General features: G+C 34.5%; 8 protein-coding genes and 1 non-coding gene across 9 annotated transcripts; 3 read left to right on the top strand and 6 right to left on the bottom strand.

The window, feature by feature from the left end:
- Positions 1-276: 276 nt before the first annotated feature.
- RO3G_09184 (uncharacterized protein) lies at positions 277-1,457 on the top strand (the record flags this gene model as incomplete). The annotated part of the gene is made up of 5 exons (XM_067663769.1): positions 277-399; positions 477-737; positions 807-980; positions 1,039-1,259; positions 1,436-1,457. The coding sequence occupies 5 exons, from the start codon at positions 277-279 to the stop codon at positions 1,455-1,457; spliced, it is 801 nt and encodes a 266-aa protein (XP_067519870.1).
- Positions 1,458-2,644: 1,187 nt separating this feature from the next.
- Positions 2,645-4,293, bottom strand: RO3G_09185 (uncharacterized protein; the record flags this gene model as incomplete). Its single annotated transcript, XM_067663770.1, has 4 exons — positions 2,645-2,784; positions 2,869-4,002; positions 4,048-4,119; positions 4,170-4,293. 4 exons carry the CDS (start codon positions 4,291-4,293, stop codon positions 2,645-2,647), a joined length of 1,470 nt encoding a protein of 489 aa, XP_067519871.1.
- Positions 4,294-5,627: 1,334 nt separating this feature from the next.
- On the top strand, positions 5,628-5,700 carry RO3G_19098. The gene has a single exon. It is a non-coding gene; the product is annotated as a tRNA-Phe (tRNA).
- A 9,106-nt stretch (positions 5,701-14,806) lies between these two features.
- Positions 14,807-15,292, bottom strand: RO3G_09186 (uncharacterized protein; the record flags this gene model as incomplete). Its single annotated transcript, XM_067663771.1, has 1 exon — positions 14,807-15,292. The coding sequence occupies one exon, from the start codon at positions 15,290-15,292 to the stop codon at positions 14,807-14,809; it is 486 nt and encodes a 161-aa protein (XP_067519872.1).
- A 616-nt stretch (positions 15,293-15,908) lies between these two features.
- Positions 15,909-16,037, top strand: RO3G_09187 (uncharacterized protein; the record flags this gene model as incomplete). Its single annotated transcript, XM_067663772.1, has 1 exon — positions 15,909-16,037. One exon carries the CDS (start codon positions 15,909-15,911, stop codon positions 16,035-16,037), a length of 129 nt encoding a protein of 42 aa, XP_067519873.1.
- Positions 16,038-17,173: 1,136 nt separating this feature from the next.
- Positions 17,174-17,764, bottom strand: RO3G_09188 (uncharacterized protein; the record flags this gene model as incomplete). Its single annotated transcript, XM_067663773.1, has 4 exons — positions 17,174-17,197; positions 17,239-17,263; positions 17,443-17,521; positions 17,707-17,764. 4 exons carry the CDS (start codon positions 17,762-17,764, stop codon positions 17,174-17,176), a joined length of 186 nt encoding a protein of 61 aa, XP_067519874.1.
- A 4,013-nt stretch (positions 17,765-21,777) lies between these two features.
- RO3G_09189 (uncharacterized protein) lies at positions 21,778-24,176 on the bottom strand (the record flags this gene model as incomplete). The annotated part of the gene is made up of 6 exons (XM_067663774.1): positions 21,778-22,513; positions 22,562-22,680; positions 22,734-23,477; positions 23,525-23,898; positions 23,948-24,022; positions 24,068-24,176. 6 exons carry the CDS (start codon positions 24,174-24,176, stop codon positions 21,778-21,780), a joined length of 2,157 nt encoding a protein of 718 aa, XP_067519875.1.
- Positions 24,177-24,769: 593 nt separating this feature from the next.
- Positions 24,770-25,146, bottom strand: RO3G_09190 (uncharacterized protein; the record flags this gene model as incomplete). Its single annotated transcript, XM_067663775.1, has 2 exons — positions 24,770-24,963; positions 25,053-25,146. 2 exons carry the CDS (start codon positions 25,144-25,146, stop codon positions 24,770-24,772), a joined length of 288 nt encoding a protein of 95 aa, XP_067519876.1.
- A 476-nt stretch (positions 25,147-25,622) lies between these two features.
- Positions 25,623-26,338, bottom strand: RO3G_09191 (uncharacterized protein; the record flags this gene model as incomplete). The annotated part of the gene is made up of 2 exons (XM_067663776.1): positions 25,623-25,717; positions 26,023-26,338. Coding segments are annotated over 2 exons (411 nt in total), but the record flags the coding sequence as incomplete, so codon positions are not given.

Below are 26,338 nucleotides of genomic sequence, written 5' to 3' on the forward strand. Positions count from 1 at the left end.
GACTCGGCAACGATGTCGTGCTGAAGAACCAATGATTAAGCTAAAGCTTGTCGATGTTCTAATATATGCATCTGAAGTTGAACAATAGAAATAATAACCAGTCAATTAACTTTGATCTAATTACTTTTGGGGTTGACAATTGATTAGACTCGCTAGGATGACAAATACTGATCTTATTGTTCTAAATTTGGAAAAGTGTGGAATTGTTCAATCATAGTTTAATCTTTGTGTATCGTTATTTATTTTAATACAACTGATATCTTATAGAAAATAACTATGTTTACAACACAGCTAACTCAATTGCTGCAACAACAGCAACAAGAGCAGCAGCAGCCTCCCCAACAGCAGCCTCCACGGCAGCAACCTTCTGAGGTCAAAGAGAATAAGGCCTTGACAAGTGTAATTTAAATTTAAAAAACAAATTAGCATGTGCAAAATAATAACAAAAATTTTTTTTGTACCTTTTTGAACCATAGGCTTTTATATTGAAGTACTATAGAGAGCATTTGGTTCCTCGTGGTGTCACCTTTGACCTGAAGGAGGTCTTGCGCTACAAGCAAAACGCAAAGGTCAGGGATTTGCTTGTAGCAGCTGCCAAGAAGGAGCCATTTTCTGCTGGCATTACTGTTTCTGACATGCGCAGCATGGTCAGAAACAAATTCAACTACATGGTGAGAGAAAGTAAGGGGCTAACGGCTACGTCAGAAGATTCAACGCGTCGTAGTCGTGTGCATGCAGTAAGTAATTAGTATTTAAAGATTGAAATATATAGTGTTTCAAGTACTTACATTACTTTTTTACATTAGAAGCTCGCCATGAGGCGAAATGCTTACAATGCGGCCCCTGAGGAATTTGAAGCTCGTTTTCCTTTTGGAAAACAAATTCTGATGACCGATTGGACGTCAGAGGAAGAAGATGGTCCTGAGGATGAACATGGTCCTGTGTTTGTAGTAAAAAGACCACTATTTCGAAGCAAAGCAGTAAGTAATATTTTTGTAATAGTGTTTATTTTCTAATATACCTTTACTTAATCTGCAGGTGGACGAATTCCATGCTGTTCTTCAAAAAGCATGGAGGAATTCCTTGTCGAAAAAAGGCACCATCAATAGAACAAGAAGGGTGGTGGAATACTTCGACAAGGAGTTCCCTACAAACCTTGACCATGAGGATTATCCCTCTTGGGCCTTTTCTTCCCCTGGCCTTGGCTTTTCGGCTGAGGTCTCTGGCTCTTCCTCTTCTGCTGCTGCTAATCCCATGCAGTAAGCGTTTACTTTCTCTTTTCCTTTTTTTTTTTTTTTTTTTTTTTTTGCTGCCTCTTTTGTTGTCTCTGCAAATTGAATAAAATCCTTTTTTTTAAAAAAAAAAACAAATAACAATAATAGTCTAATAAATGATTCTTTAGTAAAATATATAATAAAATAAATAATAATAATAGTAATAAAAGAAGGTTTGAATAATTTAGCATAGTTGTTACATATAAATTCGTCTTGGCAGAGCGAGAGTAAGAAGGTGCTTATCGATATATGGGCATACAGCAACAGGATTGAAGATTCTATAAATTGGAAGTATGCTGTTGCTTGAAACTGGATCAAATTGGTTCTTCCACACTTGGATGCCAGTACCATCGAAGGTGGGAAAATGTTGAGTCGCATGGCTGTACCAATTGACGAATGCAAAATAATGAGTTGAGTTGTTAAATGAATGACTGAAAAAGTATGATATTTGACCAATACGTAATTGATTGTTCATAAAGGCTTGAATGCATGATGATGATGAATGATTGTCTGACTGTTGGTAGTGTTGTCCAAGCAAGTTAATTTTTTTGAATGATTTTATAGTTGTACTGATTGTATTCATAATAGGTATTTCATAGGTATCCATATAAAAAGTTTGTAAGGCTTCATAGTGTTCAGGGCATAAAAGTTCTTGTTTGTTGTTAATTTTTGAAGGAAGGGCTTGTGGTGGCAGAGGCTCACTACCAGTAATCGTCAGGTTAAATAGACTTGGCCCGTCTATGAATTGAGAGTAATCAAATGGCGTTAAACCACTCTCGTCATTCGTAACCTCGCCTATTTCCTTTATGAAGTTGATCAGTAGGAGCATGCCTTGATCGTTGTTGTTAATGAATGTAGGTAATGAATGTATTATATCTTGCGTATGAATGGTTTGAGTAAGCATAGTGACATAGGTGGTTTCGAAGCCTGTCTTGTAATTGATATTTATCTTTTTGACATCACCATTCAATCGTTCAAAACCATAAAGCCAAAAGGCATAGGAGGGACCAAAGTCCAAAAAGCATTCTTTCAAATGCATGTGCATATGTATATTAGGTGTTATACATGTTTTTCCATAGAGTTGAACACAGGTCTTGCCGAATTCTTTAAATAAGGAGTGTGCTGTCTGAATTTCATCTGCTGTGATTAAAGGACCAGTCACCAACCTTACTGCTTCTACATATCTGATCCAATTGATGAAATGTTCACCGATTAATCTTTGTTTTAAGAGAAAAGGCGAAAGCACAACACACCACGTTCTCCACTCATCAGCCTTCATATTGCTAAACGTACTTTCAATCTTGCCTTTTTCGTTTTTTTTTTTTATAACAAAAAAATTAGTGTTCAGATTCATAATAGTACAAATTCTTTTATACTTGTATACCTTTAGAGATTTTACAGTACTGTGAAGGGATAGCAATTGAAGCTGTTTCATCAGCCATGGCTTTGAAATCAGCTGTTGTAAGAAGCCCGTGATCTACCCAAACTTCAACCATTCGTTTTGGCGTACCTAGAAATAAATTGTGCATGGGATCAACGGTTGTCAATCTCACGACATCAAAATACTCTAGTCGGTGAAGTTCACTCCATTTACTTCCTGTGTCCGTCTGCAGGGTTCGCTGTTGCGTAATGTGAGTAGCATTTAGCCAAGCATATGCTTCTTGGCGCTGCTGGGTATTGTTTCGCAGAATCCAGTGCTCATCGTCAAATTCAGAAAAATCTGGCTTCGTTGAATTTGCACCAGTACTGATTCGCGAAAACACAGTGGAACATTTGTTGCAGGCTTTGTGCGCGGATTGACCCATGAACCCAGCTACTTTGCGAGCTGCTGGTATATCACAGTTAACGGACATCAAAGCAACACGTACCATTTCACCGTTTCTGTTCTGGTACGTTGGCATCATCATACCTCCGTACAAGGTATTCAGCTCTGCAATCATTGGTCGCAAAAAGTTTTGGAGCTGGTCATCCGTGGGCTCGCCAGGCCCAGGAATCATACCAACCAGGATGATGTTGAAAACCTTCATCCTAGAACTCCTTGGAAGGTTGTTAATCGTGAGATATACACCACCACAAGAGTAGTGCATACCATCACTAGGTTGAAACCAATCAACGTTCAATGACACCATTAATGATCGTCTTTTACTCACAAATGGCTCCCCAGCTGAGTCGACCATCTCATTCCAGACTCGACCATCATAGATGTCATACAACACACCTTCCTCCACATATCGACCTCTCCACTGTTCAATCTCTGTTTCAAAGTTCGGACGGACAAAGAACTTCTTCAACGTTTCCACAATTGAGTTGTACGGGAACTCAAGGACGGGCTTCAGGCTGCTGCCAACAAAAAGTGAATTACCACATGGGCGCTCTTGTCTGTGTGGGTTGTTTGCAAACCTAACAAAAGGGCATTGTCGAGTATGCAAACTCCCTGTGTCGTACACACTTCTGCAAAGAGAACAGACAAGGAAACGGGAGACACCACTACTGGCAGAGGAATAATTGACCATGGTACGAGCAGTGGAGATCTTTGTAGGAATCTCCATGCCATGGCCAAGAGCACGAACGAAAAAGGAAAGAAAGGCCAACAAGTCTTCACCGGCTTCAACTGAAAGGTGCTTTGCTTGGAAAAGCACAAGGTAAAGGACCAGGAAATACGCCAGTTGTTGGTCGTTGGTCATTTCTTCGTCCATGTCGACATCCATGTCAGCATCAATGTCGAATTCTAAATTTGTTTAATAAAAAAAAAGGGGTGGATTTATAAATATACCTTCAAACGTGCTTCTTTCGGTAGACGTGGTGGGTTGCTCGAAGGTGTTTTCAAAGCTTCTTTGTCTCAAAACTATTTTAATTGCACTTTAGTCTTGCTGCATTTCTTTAAGAAAATTGTACCTTCTCCAACTTTGTCTATGCGCTTATGAGTGTTAGCGGTTTTCTTTGCAATCCACTTGAATCCTTCAGGACAGCTGCTGCATTTGGTGCATTGGCATTTAACTTTGTTGTTGGTGGCGTTCATTTCAAAAAAAATAATATTCAGGATTTAGTAGAGGAATAAGATAGAAAAAAATGCGTGATCAAAAAAACTAAAGCAAATATACTAAATTTGGAAGTTGGTTCCTAAACAGTAACAATTTTACGTGTTCAAAAGAACTGGTTTTTTTTTCCCTTGTTTTGTTTCAGAGAGCATATTTAACATTGCGGATACAAAAGATAAAAAAGAAAGCTCAACAACGGTTCAAATGTAAGTTTATAAAAAAAAAAATAATAACAACCAAGTCTAATGTTGGTTTCTTTTTTTTTTTTTTTCTTTTTTTTACATTAGGAATTCCTAATGGTACACATTCGGATGACGAACATGAGACTCATGGGCAAAGTTGTTCTTTCCAACTTAAAGAAACTATAAGAATATCAATCTTATATTACTGCTTGTTGCTAAAAAGTTCTTTTTGGTAAAGAAAGTTGTCATTGCTAACATCTCTAATGGCTAATGGCTAATGGCAAATTACACCCATGTACAAACATAAAGTAAGTAATGAACTAGTATAAGCTTAAAAACATATATTCTTTTATTATATCTGTCATAAAAAATAATAAAGCAATCTATTTATTTGATAAACAAAAGAGTTTTGTATGTATTTGTTAATTATAACTGCCTTGTAACAAAATGTTAACAGAGCTTCTTTATTTTTTTTTTATTCTTTTGTTATAATGTAATAGCATTTGCATAAATATAAAGTATATTTGTTGTTAGAGTACTGTTTTCATTTGAACAATGAACTTTTTATTGCTATACTTTTTTCTTTTCTTTTTTTTTTAACTTAGTCTTTTTTTTACCAGATTTTTTTTTTCCCAAACACGACTATTTTGTTACGTTCTGTAACACGTTTGTAATGACCTAAGCTAAAAATCATAGACTACCTTCCTAATATGTATTCTTTTGAACAAAATAATCGCAAAATGCTTTTGATTTCCGCATTTTGCCCTCAAAAATAAAAAAAACGAAGATATCGGTCTTTCAACGATAGAGGGAACAGGATTTCCAAAAAAAGACCATTTGAAAAAAAAAGACACTTTTTTAAAACATGAATAACTTTATGAATACTTACGCTACAAAAAAAACAAAAGTATTGTTCAATTTCTTTATTTTTTTCGCACCTGAATCTTTTTTTAAAATTCGAAAATGACCAATACAGCGAAAGTTAATTTTTTTCATTTAATCAAAGACGTCAAAAACGTTGATTATTAGATACAACAACTGATTGTGGATGTTGAAAATCACCAATTATTTGCAGTGGAATGTTGTAGAAAAATAAATACCTTGTGTAACGGTCAGAAGAGCGAAAGAAAGGTGCGGGTATAGCTCAGCTGGGAGAGCGTTAGACTGAAGATCTAAAGGTCGGGTGTTCGATCCACTCTAGCCGCAGTGTATAAGTCTTTGAAAGACGGAAACTGCTTGTTCTGTAGTTACTTTTGATGTCACACTTTTCATTCTACTTTTGATAGACTGTCATATTGAAAGATATACAGTCAAGTTTTTTTAGTACCACGCCAGTTAGAAAATGAACTTTTGCGTAACAACCTATTTGAAAACGGAGTATCAACTCTTTTGCTTGAAAACCAAAAACAACATAAAATTATAAAAACCAAAAACATATAAATACCCTTATATCTTATCCCTATTTCACTTCACTTTACTTTTGAATTTTATATTCTTTTTATATTTTCTTTATTTTATAAAACAATAAATCCATCAAGCGTTCAATTGAAACTCTTTGGTCTGTGTTCTATTTTAAATACTGAAGTCCCTTGAAGTCAATAATCTTCATTGTAAACCTATTCCTAAACCTCAAGAGTTTAACCTATTCTAACAAGTTTGATCTACTATTAACAAGATCTGGTGGTCACTATCGACAAAACTTACATACTTAAAAACCTAAACCCGCAAACAAGCAATATATTAAAGAAAATTACAATATCTTTTTATTCTATATATGGATATTTGTGTTGCTTTCCTTTTAATGAAGTTCATGTTCAACAAGTTACAAGCTATGACTCACAAGAGAGTTGTTTATATTCAATATCAACATGACTCATGAATTATGACAATACTTGTATATACCTCAGTTCTGTAAAGTAATATAAATAGACCCAATAATTATTAGAAATAAAAGGACAATTATCTACTACTTAATCTTTAAGACCATATACTTATATTTCCTTTTACATACATTACTATAAAGAACACGACAAGACTATATTGTACTTTTTTTGGATGTTCAAATACTGTTGTGACGCAGTTGGTGTAACTTTTGCTGAAGAAAGGACTCAGTCGAAGGAGGGACCTCAGTCCCTAAAGATAAACCAAAAAAAAAATAGAAAAACACAAAAAAATAATAATCATATAAATATCCCCTCTTATAATTTTGCTGAACTTCACTTGAAAAATATCTTTTATTCAAATAAACATCGAGTTCCTCTTTATTAAAACTCTTTGATCTTTACTTTATAACTCAAGCAAGTCAAGTCCTTTGAAGTCAAATTATCTTCATCGTATCACTTTTATATTCTCTTATCAAGAAAACACTTTATTACGTTTTACTGTTTGATCTACAATACAAGATCTGGTGGTCACTTACTACAAGCAAACCAAATTTATTCATTTAAACACAAATCTTTGATCTCAAATTCTTTTACACTCTAAAGAAAAGTCAAATTTACTTCTAAACTCTTAAGGCCATTACAACAAAAACGTTAGAGTTACAATATGAAAAAAGCCGAAAATTGAAAAAAGTTGAAAAATGAAAAAAGTCAAAAAAAAAAAAAAAATAAGAAAAGCTAAAAAGAAAAAAAAAAGAAAATATTCATATATATATCCCATCTTTTTGTAAAGAAAATGTTAGTCAGTTTAAATAAATCATATATTTCTACTCAATAATTAACAAACTTTAACAAGAAAGTCCCTGTTTACCTAAACTTTTTACTCTACTTTAACTTTTATCAAGAAATATCGTATTGATCTTACACATAAGATCTGGTGGTCACTACTTATCAAGCATCTGCTTAAATTCCATACAAAACAACAACTTACAAGGTAATTACAACCTTAAATCAAGCTTTACAAGCAAACTTTACCCAATTTAACTCTCTTACTACAAGCCAACCTTTAAAATAACAATAAATATCCCAACTATTTAGATGAAGAAAAAGGACAGCACAGTTCTACTCACATTTTATTTTATATATTTTATTCAATAAACAGGCAACCTTCTCATAAAAAGTTCCTGATCCCTTTATTTTTTTATCTTTACCTTTATCTGATATTAATTTAAAGACCCGGTGGTTGTAGTTCGTTGTGGTTATAGTAATGACCATTGCGGTCGTGACTATGGCAGTGACTACAGTTGTGGTTGTGGTTAAACCCCAAAATCCTGTGGTTGCCCGCTTAATTTCAGAGTTGTGGTTGGAGCACTTTTCATGACTGTATCTATAGTTAGCGTCACGGCTATGGCTAAAAACCAAAATCTAGCGTTGCCTGCTTACTTTGGGAGTGATCGGAGTGATTTCAGACACTAGAGGCACCCCATTTGATACATAAATGAGGCAAAGGCATTTTTACACCTAGTGGCCTATGTTTATGGCTATGGCTATGCTTATGGCTAAATTTTGGCTTATGCCTAAAGTTAAGCCTGATCGATGCTTACTTGTCTGGTTAAACCCCAAAATCCTGTGGTTGCCCGCTTAATTTCAGAGTTGTGGTTGGAGCACTTTTCATGACTGTATCTATAGTTAGCGTCACGGCTATGGCTAAAAACCAAAATCTAGCGTTGCCTGCTTACTTTGGGAGTGATCGGAGTGATTTCAGACACTAGAGGCACCCCATTTGATACATAAATGAGGCAAAGGCATTTTTACACCTAGTGGCCTATGTTTATGGCTATGGCTATGCTTATGGCTAAATTTTGGCTTATGCCTAAAGTTAAGCCTGATCGATGCTTACTTGTCTGGTTGACATTGTAGATGTGGTTGTGGTTTTATCATGAGTGCTTGTTACTGCGCGCAAATCTTCATATTTTTTTGCAGTTTGTGTTCAGAAATATCTTTTCAGGTGTATATGCCTAAGGGGTTATGTGGTACAATTTGTTTCATTTGTCTAGCGGACTTTTTTTCTAAGCTTCTGTTTTACGATTTAGTGAATGGTTTGATTAGAGGAGCAGGAATAGGTGTAGGACGTTCCTACTATAAGAAGTGGCAGTATTCAGGTAATTGTTTAACGAATGGATTGTACGGCTGGAGATGATTACGCCGTTCGTTACCTCATAAAGTCTTATTGGGAATCAGCCTTGTACCGAATTGCTTCATGTTTTGGTACAACCTTTAAATGTTTGCTATTTTGTTAAATTTGTATTTTGATGCTATTGACGCCGTAAAAAGAAAGTAATTTAGTAATTTGATCTGTATGATTGTAAGGCGCATACTCATGCTTTGAAATTTGTTTCTTCCGCTACAGATGGTCATTTTTGGGAGAGTCTATCACTTTATTGTTCAAGGATTGATATCTTATTCTTAAAGGCAAAGGTTGTAGTTTCTGACGTGTTTTAAGTATTAAAAGCGGATAATGAGGAATCAAAGTGACTGAACAATAGCTCTAATGCCGAATACGTTTATTAAAGAATGATTTCACGGCTATTTAGATCATTTTGGGCAGGCCCGCAGATTCCATGACAAAACATAATTGCTACTAATATGATCTGACATTTATAAAAAATATCTATAAACTGTTCTCGATAACGATCTGCTGAGATGAAAGTTACAATTGTCTGTACAGGACTATGATAATTGTTAGTATCTATTCTTATTCAAACTCATTTGTAAATATTTAGTTTGTAAGCAATACAGCTGTATTCTATTGACGTGTGTGTTAGTCTGTAAAATTAAAAGACTATAAAATTCAACAAAACTACGAAATATTTGCTCTTATTTAATACCATTGTATCTAGTATTTACATCCTATTCAAGAAGATTTGATAAGTTCTTTTCAATGCGCTTTAGTTACCTGTAGCTATTGACATAATGTAAATAAATTTTAATATAATGTACTCCTGGTTATGCAGGTCGACTATTTATAATCATTTCTAAGGTTGATCTACTATTCATCTATGTGTTATAGCATCAGAGGCTACATTAATCCGGTCTGTACTGCGTAAAAGGAGTAAAATTATCTATGACCGGGTGACAGAGAAAAGACTGTAATGAATCCTTGGAAAAGAATTCGCTATTCTAGTTTCTTATAACTTGAAGATGATTCATGATTAAAGTATGCTGGGATATGACAGCATTTTAAAGTATCACAAACCAAAAGGCTTTTTGCGATTGCTTTATTCAAAAAATGAATGATAGGACAATAACATGTGGGTTTTGGCTTAGATCATCTGACGCACGCAAGGGAACGTAACAAAATAGTTTGAAAAATGGAACCAAAAAAATTGGAAGTAATAAAAGAATGGCTATCAAGGTTACTTATTCAAATGAAATTATTGGCTTAAGAAAGATTCTTTATAAATATATTCATGCTTTTACATTATAATTAATGGATGTATGTTTGTTCTAAAAAAAAAAAGAGAAAAAAAAAAAGAAGCTTAGCCGACCTCTTGTTACTAGGCAGTTATAAATAAAAGATACAAGCACTCCGTTTTAATTTTCGAGTAAATAGGTTATTTTATTACTCTTTACGGGGAGTAATAAAAAGCAACAAGATATTTACAGGCCTCGATTAGTTTATTGCTTACTTTCTGCTCGAACATGGATGTAATTCGCTACCAGCCATTAGATATGTTATCAATGTCATCATTCTTTACATTAATTTATATACGACTTCATAAGTGCTTGCATGTATGAATGGAAGCCAACATGAATGATTAAGAATAAATCCAAGACCTTGATAACTGCTTCTCTACTGGGAACGAGCAATGTTGCTCTGTTGTTAAAGTAATTTAAACTCAGAAAGTAGAAATATGAGCAAAACTTTAAATATCTTTGCGAAATTTTTTTTCTTTTTTGCAAAAAGCATACTGCCAAAAAGCTAATTTTTTTCTCTATCGTTTGGTGTAAGCTTTATGCATTTCGGATGCATAGATGTAGAGATAAATGCAATTTCGTGAATTTCTCTATGGACCGATGATTTTACTAAAAAATAAGTAAACAATGTTCGGCGATGTCTTGTGGGCGTATATAACAGGAGAAACTATATCTAAAGTGTTCTAAGCAATAAAGTTATGGGTTTGGAAGCTAGCATGAATGATTAAGAATAAATCCAACACCTTGATAACTGCTTTTCCACTGAGAACTAGCAATGTTGCTCTGTTGTTAAAGCAATTTAAACTCAGAAAGTAGAAATCTGAGCAAAACTTTAAATATCTTTGCGAAATTTTTTTTCTTTTTTGCAAAAAGCATACTGCCAATAAGCTAATTTTTTTCTCTATCGTTTGGTGTAAGCTTTATGCATTTCACATGCATAGACGTAGAGATAAATGCAGTTTTGTGGATTTCTCTATGGACCGATGACTTTACTAAAAAATAAATAATCAATATCCGGTAATGTCTTATTGGTTCATATAAGGGGCTAAAATAGATTTAAATCATCCCGAAGCTTAAATTTATGAGCTTGACAAAAGTGCCGTTGAAAAAAATGTTTCCTTTGCATTAAATTTAAGGATTAATTGCAGTTTCACCTTTTTTCTCATAAAAAGGAAGACAGGCAGGATGCGGTCTAGGCGGTATTTTATTGGGAGTGGGATATGAAAATGCCAAGTATTCTATGTTATTCTAGACCCAAATACATCACTATGCTTTAGCTTAGGCCGCTTTAATAGTATCAATTAGCTACATAACCAGAATTGATGTTAGTTTAGAAGATAGGGAACTGTATTCCTTACTATAAAAAGATTGAAGGTGCAATGATCAAGCCCCTGAAGCAGAACACAACGTAATGTCCTTTGGTGAATTAATTTTACCTTGAGGATTGCCTGATAAGCAGTAGAAAACGACAGTCTTTTGTATCAAGGGTTTTGTCTAGCCTTCTTGGCTAGGGAAAGATGTGTACTTGTCTAAGTATATGCATCTTTGTACATTATTAGCTGCATAATGCTACATGAACTTAAAAGCTAAAAGGAAATAATTGCTACAATGCTAAATACTGCATGTGTAAGCTTAATAAAAGTAATCGAGTTTGCTTGCATATGTTGAATTGTTAGAACCTGATCAGTAGTTCAATTAAAGGCTTAAAACATGTTATCCAAAGATTGGGAAATAGTGTTAATATAATATAAACATGTTAGTTATTATCTTCATGACATACCAGGGAACATTGATGGGTACGTGCCTTTACCACCAAAAAATGTCGTACGTAAAGGATCATGAGCAGAGCATTGATTCTAAGAGATTAATATTTTTATCAAAGATCGATTTTAAGGTGATAAGGAGTAATCTGGGCTGATTAGAAAGTTAAGGCGATAAGAGTTAGCTATGATTGAAGCATTTTAGGCATGAATAAAAAACAGTATAGGCTGATTTTAAGAGTAAGTTGCTGTCGCCAAAGCCAAACTTCGTTGTCAAAATTAGTTATAGACTAGGAAGACCTATCATCATCTAAACTTATTTGTAAATCTACAATCCAAAGCAACAGCACTGTGTCTTAATAATATGTCAAAAGACAGTAGAAGTGAGCAAGATGAATTGGTATAAGAACAAGTTGGGCTCGGTGTTAAATCCTATGTACTCAAACTTAACATATTGGAGTGATTACAAATTTCTACCTACTGCTGAAATTTAGTACTCACAGTTGCTTAAGTTCATTGTCATTGTCTACAAGAAGTGATGGCTTTTATATAGTATAAAATATAGCACATTTTTAATGTAAAAGTGGCTGTCCATGTTTTAATCCGAAAATGGCATAAAAAGCTTAAATAAAAAAGAAATACCAGCCATATAAAGCATTAGTCATTCTTCTTTGTTTTAGAACTCTTTATACTACGAAAGTACCACAATTTGTAAATAAAAGGTCGCATCTGCTTGTGTACTTTGTAAGTATTCATATAGAAGATATAGACTCGATAGCGATGTCATGCTGAAGAATAAATGGTTAAGCTAAAGCTTGTCAATGATTTAATATATACATCTGAAGTTAAACAGTAGAGATAATAACCAGTCAGCTATCTTTCGACTACTTACTTTTAGAGTTAACAATTGGCTAGTCTCTTTAAGATGACAAACACTGATCATATCACTCTATACTTGGAAACACGTAGCTTTGTCAATCCTAGCTTAATCTTTGACTACTGTTCTTCATTATAAGATAGAGTAAGATGGCTGGTATTGACGTATAACTTAGTATACTCCTTTACAGCACCAACGTCAAAACTATGTTTACTACTCTACAGATATGACTTTTTTGAAAAAAGCTGTCACGTATATCCTTTAAGTTTACTGAAATGCACACGATGCTCATGTGCAATATCATATAGCTTCGACTGTCTAGTAGTGCAGCTTTTATGTTGAATTGTTTATCCATTGATATAGATTTTGACATACCGATAAAGAACAAAATGAAAAATTAAACAATCAAAAAGGAAAAGGACTTCTGAAGTTGCACTGGCTTGTATATGTAACGGAAGATGCTCACAGTCTTAGTCAAGTATATTATGTTGCCTTCCATGATATCCTTTGGTGGTTTAAATGTAAGCGCATAGTCGCCAGTCATAATTTATGCAAGTCAAGGCCAAATTTTTAAATTTGCATCCTTGTTCCCTCCTCAGTTCTCAGAGTTAACACATGAATCTTTACTATAGCGGGATATGCAACCGTAGAGATATGTCGCGAAAGTCTCAAATCGACAGGTGATATGTGTTATAGGTAGACATAATAAAATAATAAATTATGCTATAAACCAAACATCTCCAACACTAGCATAGTTGAATCATAAAGATCTGACGATGAATTATATCATAAAGAGTAATGAATGTCTTGCATATATAATACCAACTTGTTATAGTAATGAGTCGTTGCATAATCTCTTTTATGATCCAATGTATTAAGTTGCATTGAGACTATGTATGTCAGAATAGAATATTGTTTTTCTTGCATAGTAACTTTATTGATCTAAACGAATGATTGAGAAATAATCCTATCGATAATCCGATTGGTGCCTTAATAGCTCCTGTTGTCTCCATTATTAGGTTTCAGTTTTTCTGTACTTATTTAGTAACCGAGTTTACTCAAACCCAATAACCATTCAGGAACAAAATACAAGTGCCGTCTTAAACAACGATTCCATGGATGACTATTTATAAATGCAACACTAGTAGCTTAGAACAACGATTTATAATATAATTATACAAGATAAGATTCCATGGAACAAGATATGATGACAATGCCCCAATCCAGAATGAAACATCAAGAAAGAACCAATTGATTTAACTCAATCGTCCCCATGAATTATTATTCAAAAGAATATAAATATTCCACCTAAATCCTGATTGAAAAAAGGACAACTTTAACTTGGATATAATCAAGAATAAAAAGTATCTCAAAGTAATTATCGTTTTGGTGCTTTTTTATTTCTTTTTATCTTCGTCTATTACAATATGGACTTTTTGATACAGTGCAAAATGTACTTACTAGAAAAAAAGTTGCTCATATTCTTTCACCTACTATTGACAGCGTTGTATAGACACAACCGCGATTACAACAGCTTCTCCCAGACCAGAAACGTATTACAATGTCAAAAGTTAGATACTTACAATCTTACATAACGTGGGATAGCACAGTTCACTATATTTTTGATACAATTGGTCGCTTTATAATAGTTCATTTTTGTCTTTTCCAATTCATGAGAGCACATTATAATTAAATGGCATAGTAGAATGCACTTACATCCAACGGCTCTTTAAGCAAATAACAGTTTTAACTACAAACAATAACAACGTTCTTCGCTTAATACACGATGCCAGCTACACAGTGACTAGCAAGATGCTTCGTTAGATCAAAAAATTGCTATAAACCAAAGGGACAATGAAGAATTTAAAAGAAGGAATAATACATATTGATGGATATTTATTGCATACTGAACATAAAAAAATAAAAAAGCATAAAAAGACATAGGATACATAATATACATAAAGGACATTAAATTTCATAAAAGAGTAGACCTTTGCTTACAGTCCAGATTCTGTCCTTTGCAATTTTTGGGATAAACATAAACTTGTCATATATATGGTTGAGCATTGCTTGACGAAGTCTGATGAGGTCTGATTTTAAATGTGGATTGTTTATGCATAGCGTAATATAGCATGCCCGAGCCTGTAACAATTTCCATGGGCTTGATGCGTGTTGAAAAGCAACGGACTCAGGATTTTCTAATACTTGACAATAGCCAGGAAGGAGTAGGTCCTCTATTTGTCTTCTTACATGAGGGGTTTTTGCTAAGGTATAATGACCATCCTTTCAAAGATTTAGCTAAAAAAGTAATCAAATGTTTAAGATGATACCTTCAAAATATCCTTCAGATACTCCTTGTCGCGAAAAAAGTTTGAACCATATGCCATAAGTTTTTGGTAGGATTCTTTATTTTTGCAGTATTTGTCCCATTTTGAGAACTTTGATAGAACTTCATGCATAAGCAAGTTCACAAAAGGCTCTACCAAAGCATCAGTCAAGCCATAGCAGCCTACGTAGAGCACAGCATGGTCCCAATGATAATTCACTTTGTTAACTAGGTCTATGTATTGATCATAAAGACCAAGGTCGAGGTTCAAGTTGTTGACTGCGATATTTTTTTCTAGGAGTATCGGCAATTTATAATGCCACTCAGACAACTCGGCTACGTAGTCATGATCATGCAGTATCTCTTGAATAATACCTTCATGGAATATATCATGGAGATATTGCTTCATAGTAATAGCACATGACCACTGGGAACCATCCTCAGATAATTGAAACAGACCGGGTACAAACAAAGCCATCGACTTGCGGCACCGATGCGATTTTAATTGATCGGAAAATGGCTTCCACCAGCTACGATCAGAAGGCCGGTGAACTAAGGAAGAAAGCATGAATGCAATGAGCGCTACACCTGTTAGCTGTCGTGCTGTATAGCGACAATTTTTCTGGCTATTCATATTCTTTGCTAAGGCAACTAAAGCATCCAGACGCTTTTCGACATAGCACCAAAGAGCTTTGGACTTGTACCAATTTATATGTCCTGGAAGAGAGTTCCTAAACTAATAGCATTGGCATATTTACACATACAATGTTAAAAACATACTTGGCTAGCTCCATAGTTCGATTATAGAGCGTATCCCAGCTACTTGCTTTGAAACGCACTTCAAGCCGTACCCCATATGACTTAGATGTCATCAAAGATAGACAATGCTTCTTCCTGTTCTATATATCATTATAAGCTAAAGCCTGATGTACGTTGTAGAATCTTCACTTACTACGTGCTTCATGAAGCTTTCTGAAGTTTTGAATACTTCGTCTGGCTGGAAGTCTTGTCCATGTCTCTCACCAAATGCTGATATGCGGTAGAATTGTTACTTTGAATAGGAGTACGCAGCGAACGCTACAGTAAGTACACTTATGGTTGTGGTTGTGGTTGTGGTTATGGTTGTGGTTATGGTTATGGTTATGGTTATGGTTGTGGTTATGGTTGTGGTTATGGTTATGGTTATGGTTGTGGTTATGGTTGTGGTTGTGGTTATACCCTAAAATCCTTGGGTTGTCTGCTTAATTTCATAATTTGGGTAGAAACACTAACCGCACCCCATTCATAGCTAAAGGATGTAAAACCGCATTGCACGGTAGAACTAAGGTTGAGTACCACTATGAGTTTCGAACCCTCCTCTCTTAACTAAAACAACCGTAACCTTGCCACTAAGTCAAACAAAAGTCTAACTTAATATTGAACTTTAGAGTATTCAGTACAACGTATAAGGTTGTTTTGGCCAAAACAAATAATTGTTCGAATTCTTTTGGTCACTGCAAATAATTGCTCGAATTGGCTTGTTAAAGCATGTCGCTAGATTGAACATTTCGTGGTTATACCCTAAAATCCTTGGGTTGTCTGCTTAATTTCATAATTTGGGTAGAAACACTAACCGCACCCCATTCATAGCTAAAGGATGTAAAACCGCATTGCACGGTAGAACTAAGGTTGAGTACCACTATGAGTTTCGAACCCTCCTCTCTTAACTAAAACAACCGTAACCTTGCCACTAAGTCAAACAAAAGTCTAACTTAATATTGAACTTTAGAGTATTCAGTACAACGTATAAGGTTGTTTTGGCCAAAACAAATAATTGTTCGAATTCTTTTGGTCACTGCAAATAATTGCTCGAATTGGTTTGTTAAAGCATGTCGCTAGATTGAACATTTCGTGGTTAAGAGATTGTTATGGTTTTGGGCAAAAAAATTAACTCCCGATGTATTGGTCATTTTCGAATGTCGAAGAAAGCTTCAAGTGCGAAAAAAATAAAGAAATTTAACATGTTTTTATTTCATTTGTAGGGTAGATATCCATAAAGTTATCCACGTTTTAAAAAAGCGTCTTTGCTTTTTCAAATGATCTTTTTTTGGTAAGCCTGTTCCCCTCTATTGTTGAAAGACGGACATTTTCTTTTCTTTATTTCTGAGAGTAAAATGCGGAAATCAAAAGCAATTTGCGATTATTTTGCTTAGGAGTATACATATTAGGAAGGTGATTTATGATTTTTAGCGTAGGTTATTATAAACGTGCTATTGAACGTAACAAAATAGTCATGTTTATGAAAAAAAATTGAACTGGTAAAGAAAAAGACTTGGTTAAAAAAAAGACTTCGTAAAAAAAAAGTCTAGCTATAGAAAGTTCATTGTTCAATGAAAACAGTAATCTAGCAACAAATATACTTTATAGAAATGCAAATGTCTTTACATTATAATAAAAGAATACATGTGTGCTTTAAAAAGAATAAAATAATAAAGAAGCTCTGCTAACATTTTGTTACAAGGCAGTTATAATTAACAAATACATACAAATACTTTTTGTTTTTCAAGTAAATAGACCACTTTATTATTTTTTATGACAAATAATATAAAAGAATATATATCTTTAAGCTTATACTCGTTCATTACTTACTTTATGTTTGCACATGGGTTTAATTTACCATTAGCCATTAGAGATGTGGGGCAATGACAACTTTCTTTACCAAAAAGAACTTTTCAGCAACAAGCAACAGAATAAATTTGATATTATTATAGTTTCATCATGTTGAAAAGAACAACTTTGCCCATGAGGTTCATGTTCGTCATCCGAATGTGTCCCATTAGGAATTCCTAATGTAAGAAAAAAAAAAGAAACCGACATTAGACTTCGTTATTATTTTTGTTGTTATAAACTTACATTTGACCAGCGCTTGAGCTTTCCTTTTTACTTTTTGTGCCTTTGGTGCTTGGTTCATTATATAAAACAAAACTAGAAAGCAAGAAAAAAAGTTATTTTATTGTCTTACTTTGTTTATGCACCGATTTCTTCTGTTTTAATTAACAAAACACCTTTCATGTTACATTAATTTGTAGGGAACTTTATAAACTTTTACGTGAATGCATCAAAACCAGCGTAAGTGACGGATAGTAAGCTTAATATCTTGATAGCAGCTTTTCTGGTAAAGGCTAGTGGAGCTATTCTGAAATTAATTTTTTTAATCTCAGAAAATAAAAAACTGAGCAAGAATTTAAATATCTCCATGTAAATACGTTCGTTCTCTGCAAAACGCATACCAATGAAAAGCTAATTTTTTTCTTCATCTTTTGATGCAAATTTCATAAATGTTGATGGTATGGTCGTGGAGATAAATGCAATTTTGTGAATTTCTCTATGGACCGATGATTTTACTACAAAATAGATAATCAATGTTCGGCGATGTCTTGTAGGCGTATATAACAGGCGAAGCTACATTTAAAGTGTTCTAAGCAATAAAGTTATGGGTTTCGAAGCCAGCATGAATGATTAAGAATAAATCCAACACTTGATCACTGCTTTTCCACTGAGAACTAGCAGAGTTGCTCTGTTGTGAAAGCAATTTAAACTCAGAAAGTAGAAATCTGAGCAAAACTTTAAATATCTTTGCGAAATTTTTTTTCTTTTTTGCAAAAAGCATACTGCCAAAAAGCTAATTTTTTTCTCTATCGTTTGGTGTAAGCTTTATGCATTTCACATGCATAGACGTAGAGATAAATGCAATTTTGTGAATTTCTCTATGGACCGATGATTTTACTAAAAAATAAATAATCAATATCCGGTAATGTCTTGTTGATTCATATAAGGGGCTAAGCTACATTTAAAGCTTTTCAGAGCTTAAATTTATGAGCTTGACAAAGATGCCGTTGAAAAAAAATGTTTCCTTTGCATTAAATTTAAGGATTAATTGCAGTTTCACCTTTTTTCTCATAAAAAGGAAGACAGGCAGGATGCGGTCTAGGCGGTATTTTATTGGGAGTGGGACATGGAAATTCCAAGTATTCTATGTTGTTATATACCCAAATACATCACTATGCTTTAGCTTAGGTAGCTTTAATAGTATCAATTAGCTACATAGCCAGAATTTATGTTAGTTTAGAAGATAGGGATCTGTATTCCTTACTATAAAAAGATTGAAGGTGCAATGATCAAGCCCCTGAAGCAGAGCACAATGTAATGTCCTTTAGTAAATTCATTTTACATTGAGGATTTCCTGATAAGATTTAGAAAACGACAATTTTTTGTATGAAGGGTTTTGTTTGGCCTTCTTGGCTAGGGATAGATGTGTACTTGTCTAAGTATATGCATATTTGTGCATTATAAACTGCATAAGGCTACGTGAACTTAAAAGCTAAGAGAAAATAATTGCTATAGTACTAAATACTGTATGTATAAGCTTACTGAAAGCACTCGAGTTTGCATATATTGAATTGTTAGAACCTGATCAGTAGTTCAATTAAAGGCTTAAAAAATATTATCCAAAGATTAGGTAATATAGGGAGTATAAAGTATACATGTTAGTTATTATCTTCATGCCATACCATGGAACAATGATGGGTACATGCCTTTACCACCAAAAAATGTCGTACGTAAAGGAACATGAACAGAACATTGATCCTAAGAGATGAATATTTTTATCAAAGATCGATTTTAAGGTTATGACGAGTAATCTGGACTGATTATAAAGTTAAGGCGATAAGAGTTAGCTATGACTGAAGCATTTTAGGCATAAATAAAAAACAGTATAGGCTGATTTTAAGAGTAAGCTGCTGTTGTCAAAATTAGTTATAGACTAGGAAGACCTATCATCATCTAAACTTATTTGTAAACCTACAATCCAAAGCAATAGCACTGTGTCTTCATGATATGCCAAAAGACAGTAGAAATGAGCAAGATGAATTGGTATAAAAACAAGTTGGGCTCGGTGTTAAATCCTATCTACTCAAACTTAACATATTGGAGTGGTTACAAATTTCTACCTACTGTGGAAATTTACTACTCACAGTTGCTTACCTTTAGTGTCATTGTCTACAGGAAGTGATAATTTTTATATAGGAGAAAATAGAGCACGTTTTTAATGTAAAAGTAGCTGTCCATTTTTTAATCCGTAAATGACATAAAAAGGTTAAGTAAAAAGTAATAGCAGCCATATAAGATATTAGCCATTCTTTATTTCAGAACTCTTTATGTTGCGAAAGTACCCCAATTTGTAAATAAAAAAGTGGCATCTGTTTGTATTCCTTGCGAGCAGCAATATCAAAAGTATAGAATCGGCAACAAAAGGATGATGATGAGTAAATGATTAAGTTAAAGCTTGTCAATGATCTAATAAATGCATCCGAAGTTGAACAACAGAAATAATAGCCAGTCAACTGTCTTTCGTCTACTTACTTTTGGGGTTGACAGTTGCTTAGACTATCTAGGATGATAAATGCTGATCCTATCATTCTAAATTTTGGAGTACGTAGCTTTGTCAGTCCTAGTTTAATCTTTTGTGCACTGTTCTGCATTCTAATATACAGTAAAAGTTTTAGTATTGACTTGTAGCATAGTATAATCTTTTGCAGCAACAGAGTCAAAAGTATGTTTACTATTTTACAGATATGACTTTGAAAAAAGCTATCTAGTATATCGTTTAAGTTTACTGAAATGCACACGATGATGATGCGAAATATCATTTAGCCTCGGTTGTCAAATAGTGCGGCCTCTATTCTGAATTGGTTATTTATCGATATAGATTTAGGCATATCAATTAAGAAGAGCATGAAAAGTTGAACTAACAAAAGCGGCCAAGGACTTTGAAGCTGTATTTGCGTACATATGTAACGAACAATGATCACAGTCTTGGTCAAGTACTTTATGTGGTCTTTCATGTTCCTTTTTGCTAATTTAATTGCAAGCCTATAGTCACCAGTCGTAATTCATGCTGGCCAAAGCCAAATTTTTAAATTCGCATCCTCATCCCTCCCTCCATTCTCAGAGATAATACATGAAATCTTTACTGCAATGGGATATACTACCTCAAAGATATGATACTTGGGGCTCAAGCCAGCAGTTTGCATTGGGCTTTTGGTTGGAGTAAAAAATGCCCCTACCACAAAAAGGTTGCTCATATTCTTTCATCTACTGTTGTAGGCGTTGTATAGAAACCATCGTGGTTACAATAGCTTCTCTCAAACTAGAAGCGTGTTACAATGTTAACAATTAGATGGTTATAACTTACGTAGCGCGACATAGCGCAGCTCACTATACTTTTGATACAACTGGTCGCTTTACAATAGTTCATGTTTGCCTTTTCCAATTCATGAAAACATATTATAGTTAATGTGACGTATTAGAAGGTGCTTATGTCCAACGGATCTACAGGCAAATGACAACATAAACTATAAAGGACAACAACAACGCTCTTCGTTTAAAGCATGATGTCTGCTACACAGTGGCTACCAAGATGTTTCGTTGGATCAAAAAAATGGCTATAAGTGAGAGAGACAATGAAAGATTTAAAAGAAGGAATAATACATATTGATGGGTGTTTATTGTTATTTATTGCATATTGAAAATAAAAGAAGAAAAAGCATAAAAAGACATAATATACATAAAAAAATTAAATTTCATAAAACAGTAGCCCTTTTTTTACAGTCCATATTCTGTCCTTTGCAATTTTTGGGATAAACTCAAAGTTTTCATAGATATATTTGAGCATAGCTAGGCGAAATCTGATGAAGTCTGATTTTAAATGTGGGTTGTTAATGCATAGTATAATGTAGCATGCCCGAGCTTGTAACAATTTCCATGAACTTGATGCATGTTGAAAAGCAACAGACTCAGGATTTTCTAATATTTGACCATATCCAGGAAGGAGTAGGTCCTCTATTTGTCTTCTTACGTGAGGGGTTTTTGCTAAGGTATAATGATCATTCTATCAAAGATTTAGCTAAAAAACTACTCAAATGTTTAAGATGATACCTTTAAAATGTCCTTTAGATACTCTTTATCACAAAAAAAGTTGGAGCCATATGCCATAAGTGTTTGATATGATCGTTTATCCTTGCAATACTTGTTCCATTTTGAAAATTTGCATAGGACTTCATGCAGGATCAAGTTGACAAAAGGCTCTACCGAAGTATCGCTTAGACCATAATGACTTAGAAAAAGCACAGCACGATCCCAGTAGTAATTCTCCTTGCTAGATAAATTTATATGCGGAGCATACAAACCAAGGTCAAACTTCAAATCTACAGCTTCTGTCAATGCAAAGAGGGTTGGCATGCGGTAATGCCATTCAGGCAATTCAATTCCATCAGCAAGCTCAGGTGTCATTTTGTTGATGATGTCCTTATGCAAGACACCATCTAAACTCTGCCTTAAGCTCACCGTACATGACCAGCGGGAACCATCCTCAGATAACCGAAAGAGATCAGGTGTGAACAAAGCCATGGACTTGCGGCACCGTTTCGCTTTCAATTGATCTGCGAATGGCTTCCACCAGCTACGATCAGATGGTCGGTGTACCAATGAAGACAGCATAAAGGCAATGAGTGCTACACCTGTAAGTTGCCGTGCTGTATACCGAGAATTTTTCTGACTATGGATGTTTTTTGCTAAAGCAACTAAAGAGTCCAGACGCTTTTCAACAAAGGATGAAAGAGCATGAGACTTGTACCAATTGACATGTGCTTGAAGATGGTTTCTAAAGAAATAGCGTTAAATATTTATATGTACGATGTCAATTACATACTTGGCCAAATCCATAGTATGATTATATAGTGCATCCCAATGATTCGCTGTGAAGCGCACTTCCAATCGCACTCCATATGACTTATACTTCATCAATGACAAACAGTGCTTCATCCTGGCCTAAATATTAAAGTAAGCTACAGCCCGGTTTACATAATAAAATAATTACTTACTACATGCTTAATAAATCCTGGGGATACCTTGAATACGTCGTCAGCATCAAAATCTTTGCCATGTCTCTCTCCATATGTACTACGGCTGTAAAAAGGCTGTTTTGCATGGGAGTACGCGGAGACCCGAATAAAACCGGACTTGCGATTCCCGTACTTGAACCCACCAATACCTGAATGACCACAAAAAGGATCATGACGGTACATGCTCTTATGAAAGCTTTCGTCTTCAAAAAGCAATTCCAGTATAGACTGAAAATCTTTTCTTTCTCCAGTCGACCATAATCCTGTAAGACCAAGTTGAGGGCTTGCAAAGTTGATGCCTAAGTCCAGATAGAGGTTGCTAAGATCCATTTTGTCCCATATGAAGCCTTGTGAAGATAAGGCATGCACAAAATTCTCGTCCGCAACAAACCTGGATTTCATACCCATACCCCACGTTACAAAGAAGAAGTCGCCAAATATAGCACTTAGACTTGAGTTACGTGAAAGGATACCCCTCATAGCAGATATCAACTGCGACACCTCTTCCATACTTAAGCTAATGCCCTTCCCCAACCCAAAATCAGCAGCTGATTGGTAGTCTAAAGGTACTGGTACAACTGACGTATCAAAGATAATATCCAAAGCAGGGAGAAGGACCATATTGACGAACCTTTCATGATAAAGAACAGGTATAAAGTATGATGGGCGTGCACTTTCTGTCTGAACCATTTCACGATAAATTCCAGGGAAGAAAATGGCAACCTAGCAACTTTCTTTAAGATTCGTTTTTTCAAAAAAAAAAAAAGTACCTGAAGCCTTTCGCTATGTAAAAATTGAACATTGGAGATTTTGTGCACACCAACTTTAACATCGTTCGTATATCTTTCATGAGACCAGGCTACTCCAGTATCAGTCGTGTAGCTACTACTGTATGGTGGTCTGATATCCAATGTACATGAGTGCTTTAAAGGCAGGTCGCTACTAACGTATGCAAAGGAGTCAATGTCTGTGGATATACGGATATCACCAGGAACAGGTTCGCAGCTGTTGTTAACAAATACCGGAGATAATTGGTCACTGCTGTTGTCGTAAACGCATCCAAGTATATGCTGAAGTATATCATCGGATACCTGTCGATTCATACCGGATGAAAGATGCATAAATTCCTCAATTCCCATGGATGCTATGAATCATTGATTAGGCATATAATTATATGACGTTCATCACTGTACCACCAGCATTGAAAAAACGTTGACGATCCAATACAGACAAAGCATTCATGGGGCGCACTATATGTTCAACTTCGTCTAAAAAAATATCAGATGATTATTTATGTCAAATAATGAAGTTACCTTCACGTAAACGTGTACGAGTACCAATCGCAACAATTGGCTCTACCAATTCACTAGAATTATTGCCAGAGGCAATTTCAACATAAGGTTCGAGATATAAATCAGACATAGTGTGAGTAATAGAAAAAAAGAATAAAGGAGAAAAATATAAAAGCAAAAAAAAAAAGAAAAAAGAATTAGTCTGGCATATTTATAGAAATATGAAGTGTACGGCGAAAACGTAATGATAACATAATTGCTGATAAAAATCACGCAATTTCATAATCAATAGCCGTGATTGGTGGGATATGACACACTTTTTGCGCTTTTTTTGCTTCTAAATAGCTATTGGCTGTTGCATTTATAATTTAAGGTATGATACCAAAAAGAAAAACCTCAAACATAGCAACTAAAACAAATTATGACACACTATACAGTGTCTTTCACTTTGACAAAGCTTCACTATATGAATTATTCATGCTATTTACTTTCTTTAGCATATACTTCAAAAAAAAAAGAAGATTATCTGACAGTCAAGCTCCAAGTGACAGTGAAATAAAAAATTTATTGTGTGTTTTACACGTCACAATTGTAATTCCGCAATATAAAAGAGCAATTTTCCATTTTCTCCTCTTTCTTTCCTCTTTTTTTTTTTTTTTTTTCTGAAAGTCAACGTCGATATCAGGTATCGAACCCTCATAGTCTGATTGAAAGGCGTATATCTCAACCACCTGACCATGGAAAACTGAAATCTTTGTAAGCAAGCGTCTGCTGATCGCTAATATGACTCGAAGCGGATAGGCTGTCTTGAACCCAAGATGTTCTTGATGATGGGTTAGCGCTTGTACCTCTAGCAACTACTGTATGGGTTGAGCGTTCTCTGGACACGGGTTCAAATCCTGCCTTCCCCTCTCCGACTTTTCTCATTTGATAGTAAATAGAAGAATGTTTATATGGACTGACTAGTACAGGTTAGACCCTAGGATCCTGTGGGTTACCTGCTTACTTTTGGGAATAACCAGAGTGAACGGAGTGATGCCGGACACACTAGGCGCACCCCATTTGATATGTAAACGAGACAAAAAGACATTTTCACACATAGTGATCTATGTTTATACTTATGCTTATACTTGTACTTATAAGGTTAGGCTTAGGCTTATGCTTATTTATGCTTATTTATGCTTATTGTCGTATACCAACATACTTTAAAGATGATTCATATTCAACTTGTAAGAAATGATAGTAGTGAATGGCTTACAAAGATTGATTATAGTCCTTTTTTCACTATTATTCGGGTGATAAACTAAATTCACACCTTTAACACGTTTACAAGTTGGTTTTAATATAGCATAAACATAAAATAAATGAAACAATGAGACATAAATGAAAAAAATAGAGATGTACTCAAGAAATAATTTTAAATATTCTACTTTGCATAAGCAGGAACAGATATTCATATTAAAATTTATTTATGCTAGATCTACAACTATAGCTAATTAAGTTGAAAAGAATACAAATAGCAGCAAATATAATAATATTAAAAAAAAAAGGATAACTTTTTAAGTCTGGTTGAATTTTATAGTGGTTTTTTGGTTCTTACGAGATAAAACAAATTAAGTGGGAGATTGCTAACAACTAATGACTTGATATAAGTCGCATAAGCAACAGATACTATTTGCAAAAGATACGTGTTATTTTAAAAGGGGTTGAGTTGATTTCAATTTATTTCCAATGGATTTTCAATTTATTTATAATGAAATTTGAACAAAATGGGTGATATTGTTAAGAAAGTAAATATTTTGTTTAAATAAAGATAAACAAATATAAGATTACAGTTGATGATTGATATGATGATAATATTATAAGCGATTACGATAAAAAAGTAAAAGAAAAGAAAATAATGAAATAGTTGACTAAAAACAACAGATTTATATATAAAGTAAATATAAAAAAAGAACAAAAAATGAAGCAGATACTGCACTTTGCGGCCATGACTGTGGTTGTGGTTATAGTTGCGGTAGTGGATATGGCTGCAGTTATGGCAGTGACAGTGGTTATGGCAGCGGTTGCGGTTATGACTGTGATTATGACTGTGATTATGGTTGTGGTTGTGATTATGACTGTGGTTGTGGTTGTGGTTATGGTCACGGTTGTGGTTGTGGTTGTGGTTGTGGTTGTGGTTGTGGTTGTGGTTGTGGTTGTGGTTGTGGTTGTGGTTGTGGTTGTGGTTGTGGTTGTGGTTGTGGTTGTGGTTGTGGTTGTGGTTGTGGTTGTGGTTGTGGTTGTGGTTGT

The sequence above is a fragment of the Rhizopus delemar genome, genomic scaffold (genome assembly GCF_000149305.1).
Source record: "Rhizopus delemar RA 99-880 supercont3.6 genomic scaffold, whole genome shotgun sequence".
Taxonomy (NCBI): Eukaryota; Fungi; Mucoromycota; class Mucoromycetes; order Mucorales; family Rhizopodaceae; genus Rhizopus; species Rhizopus delemar.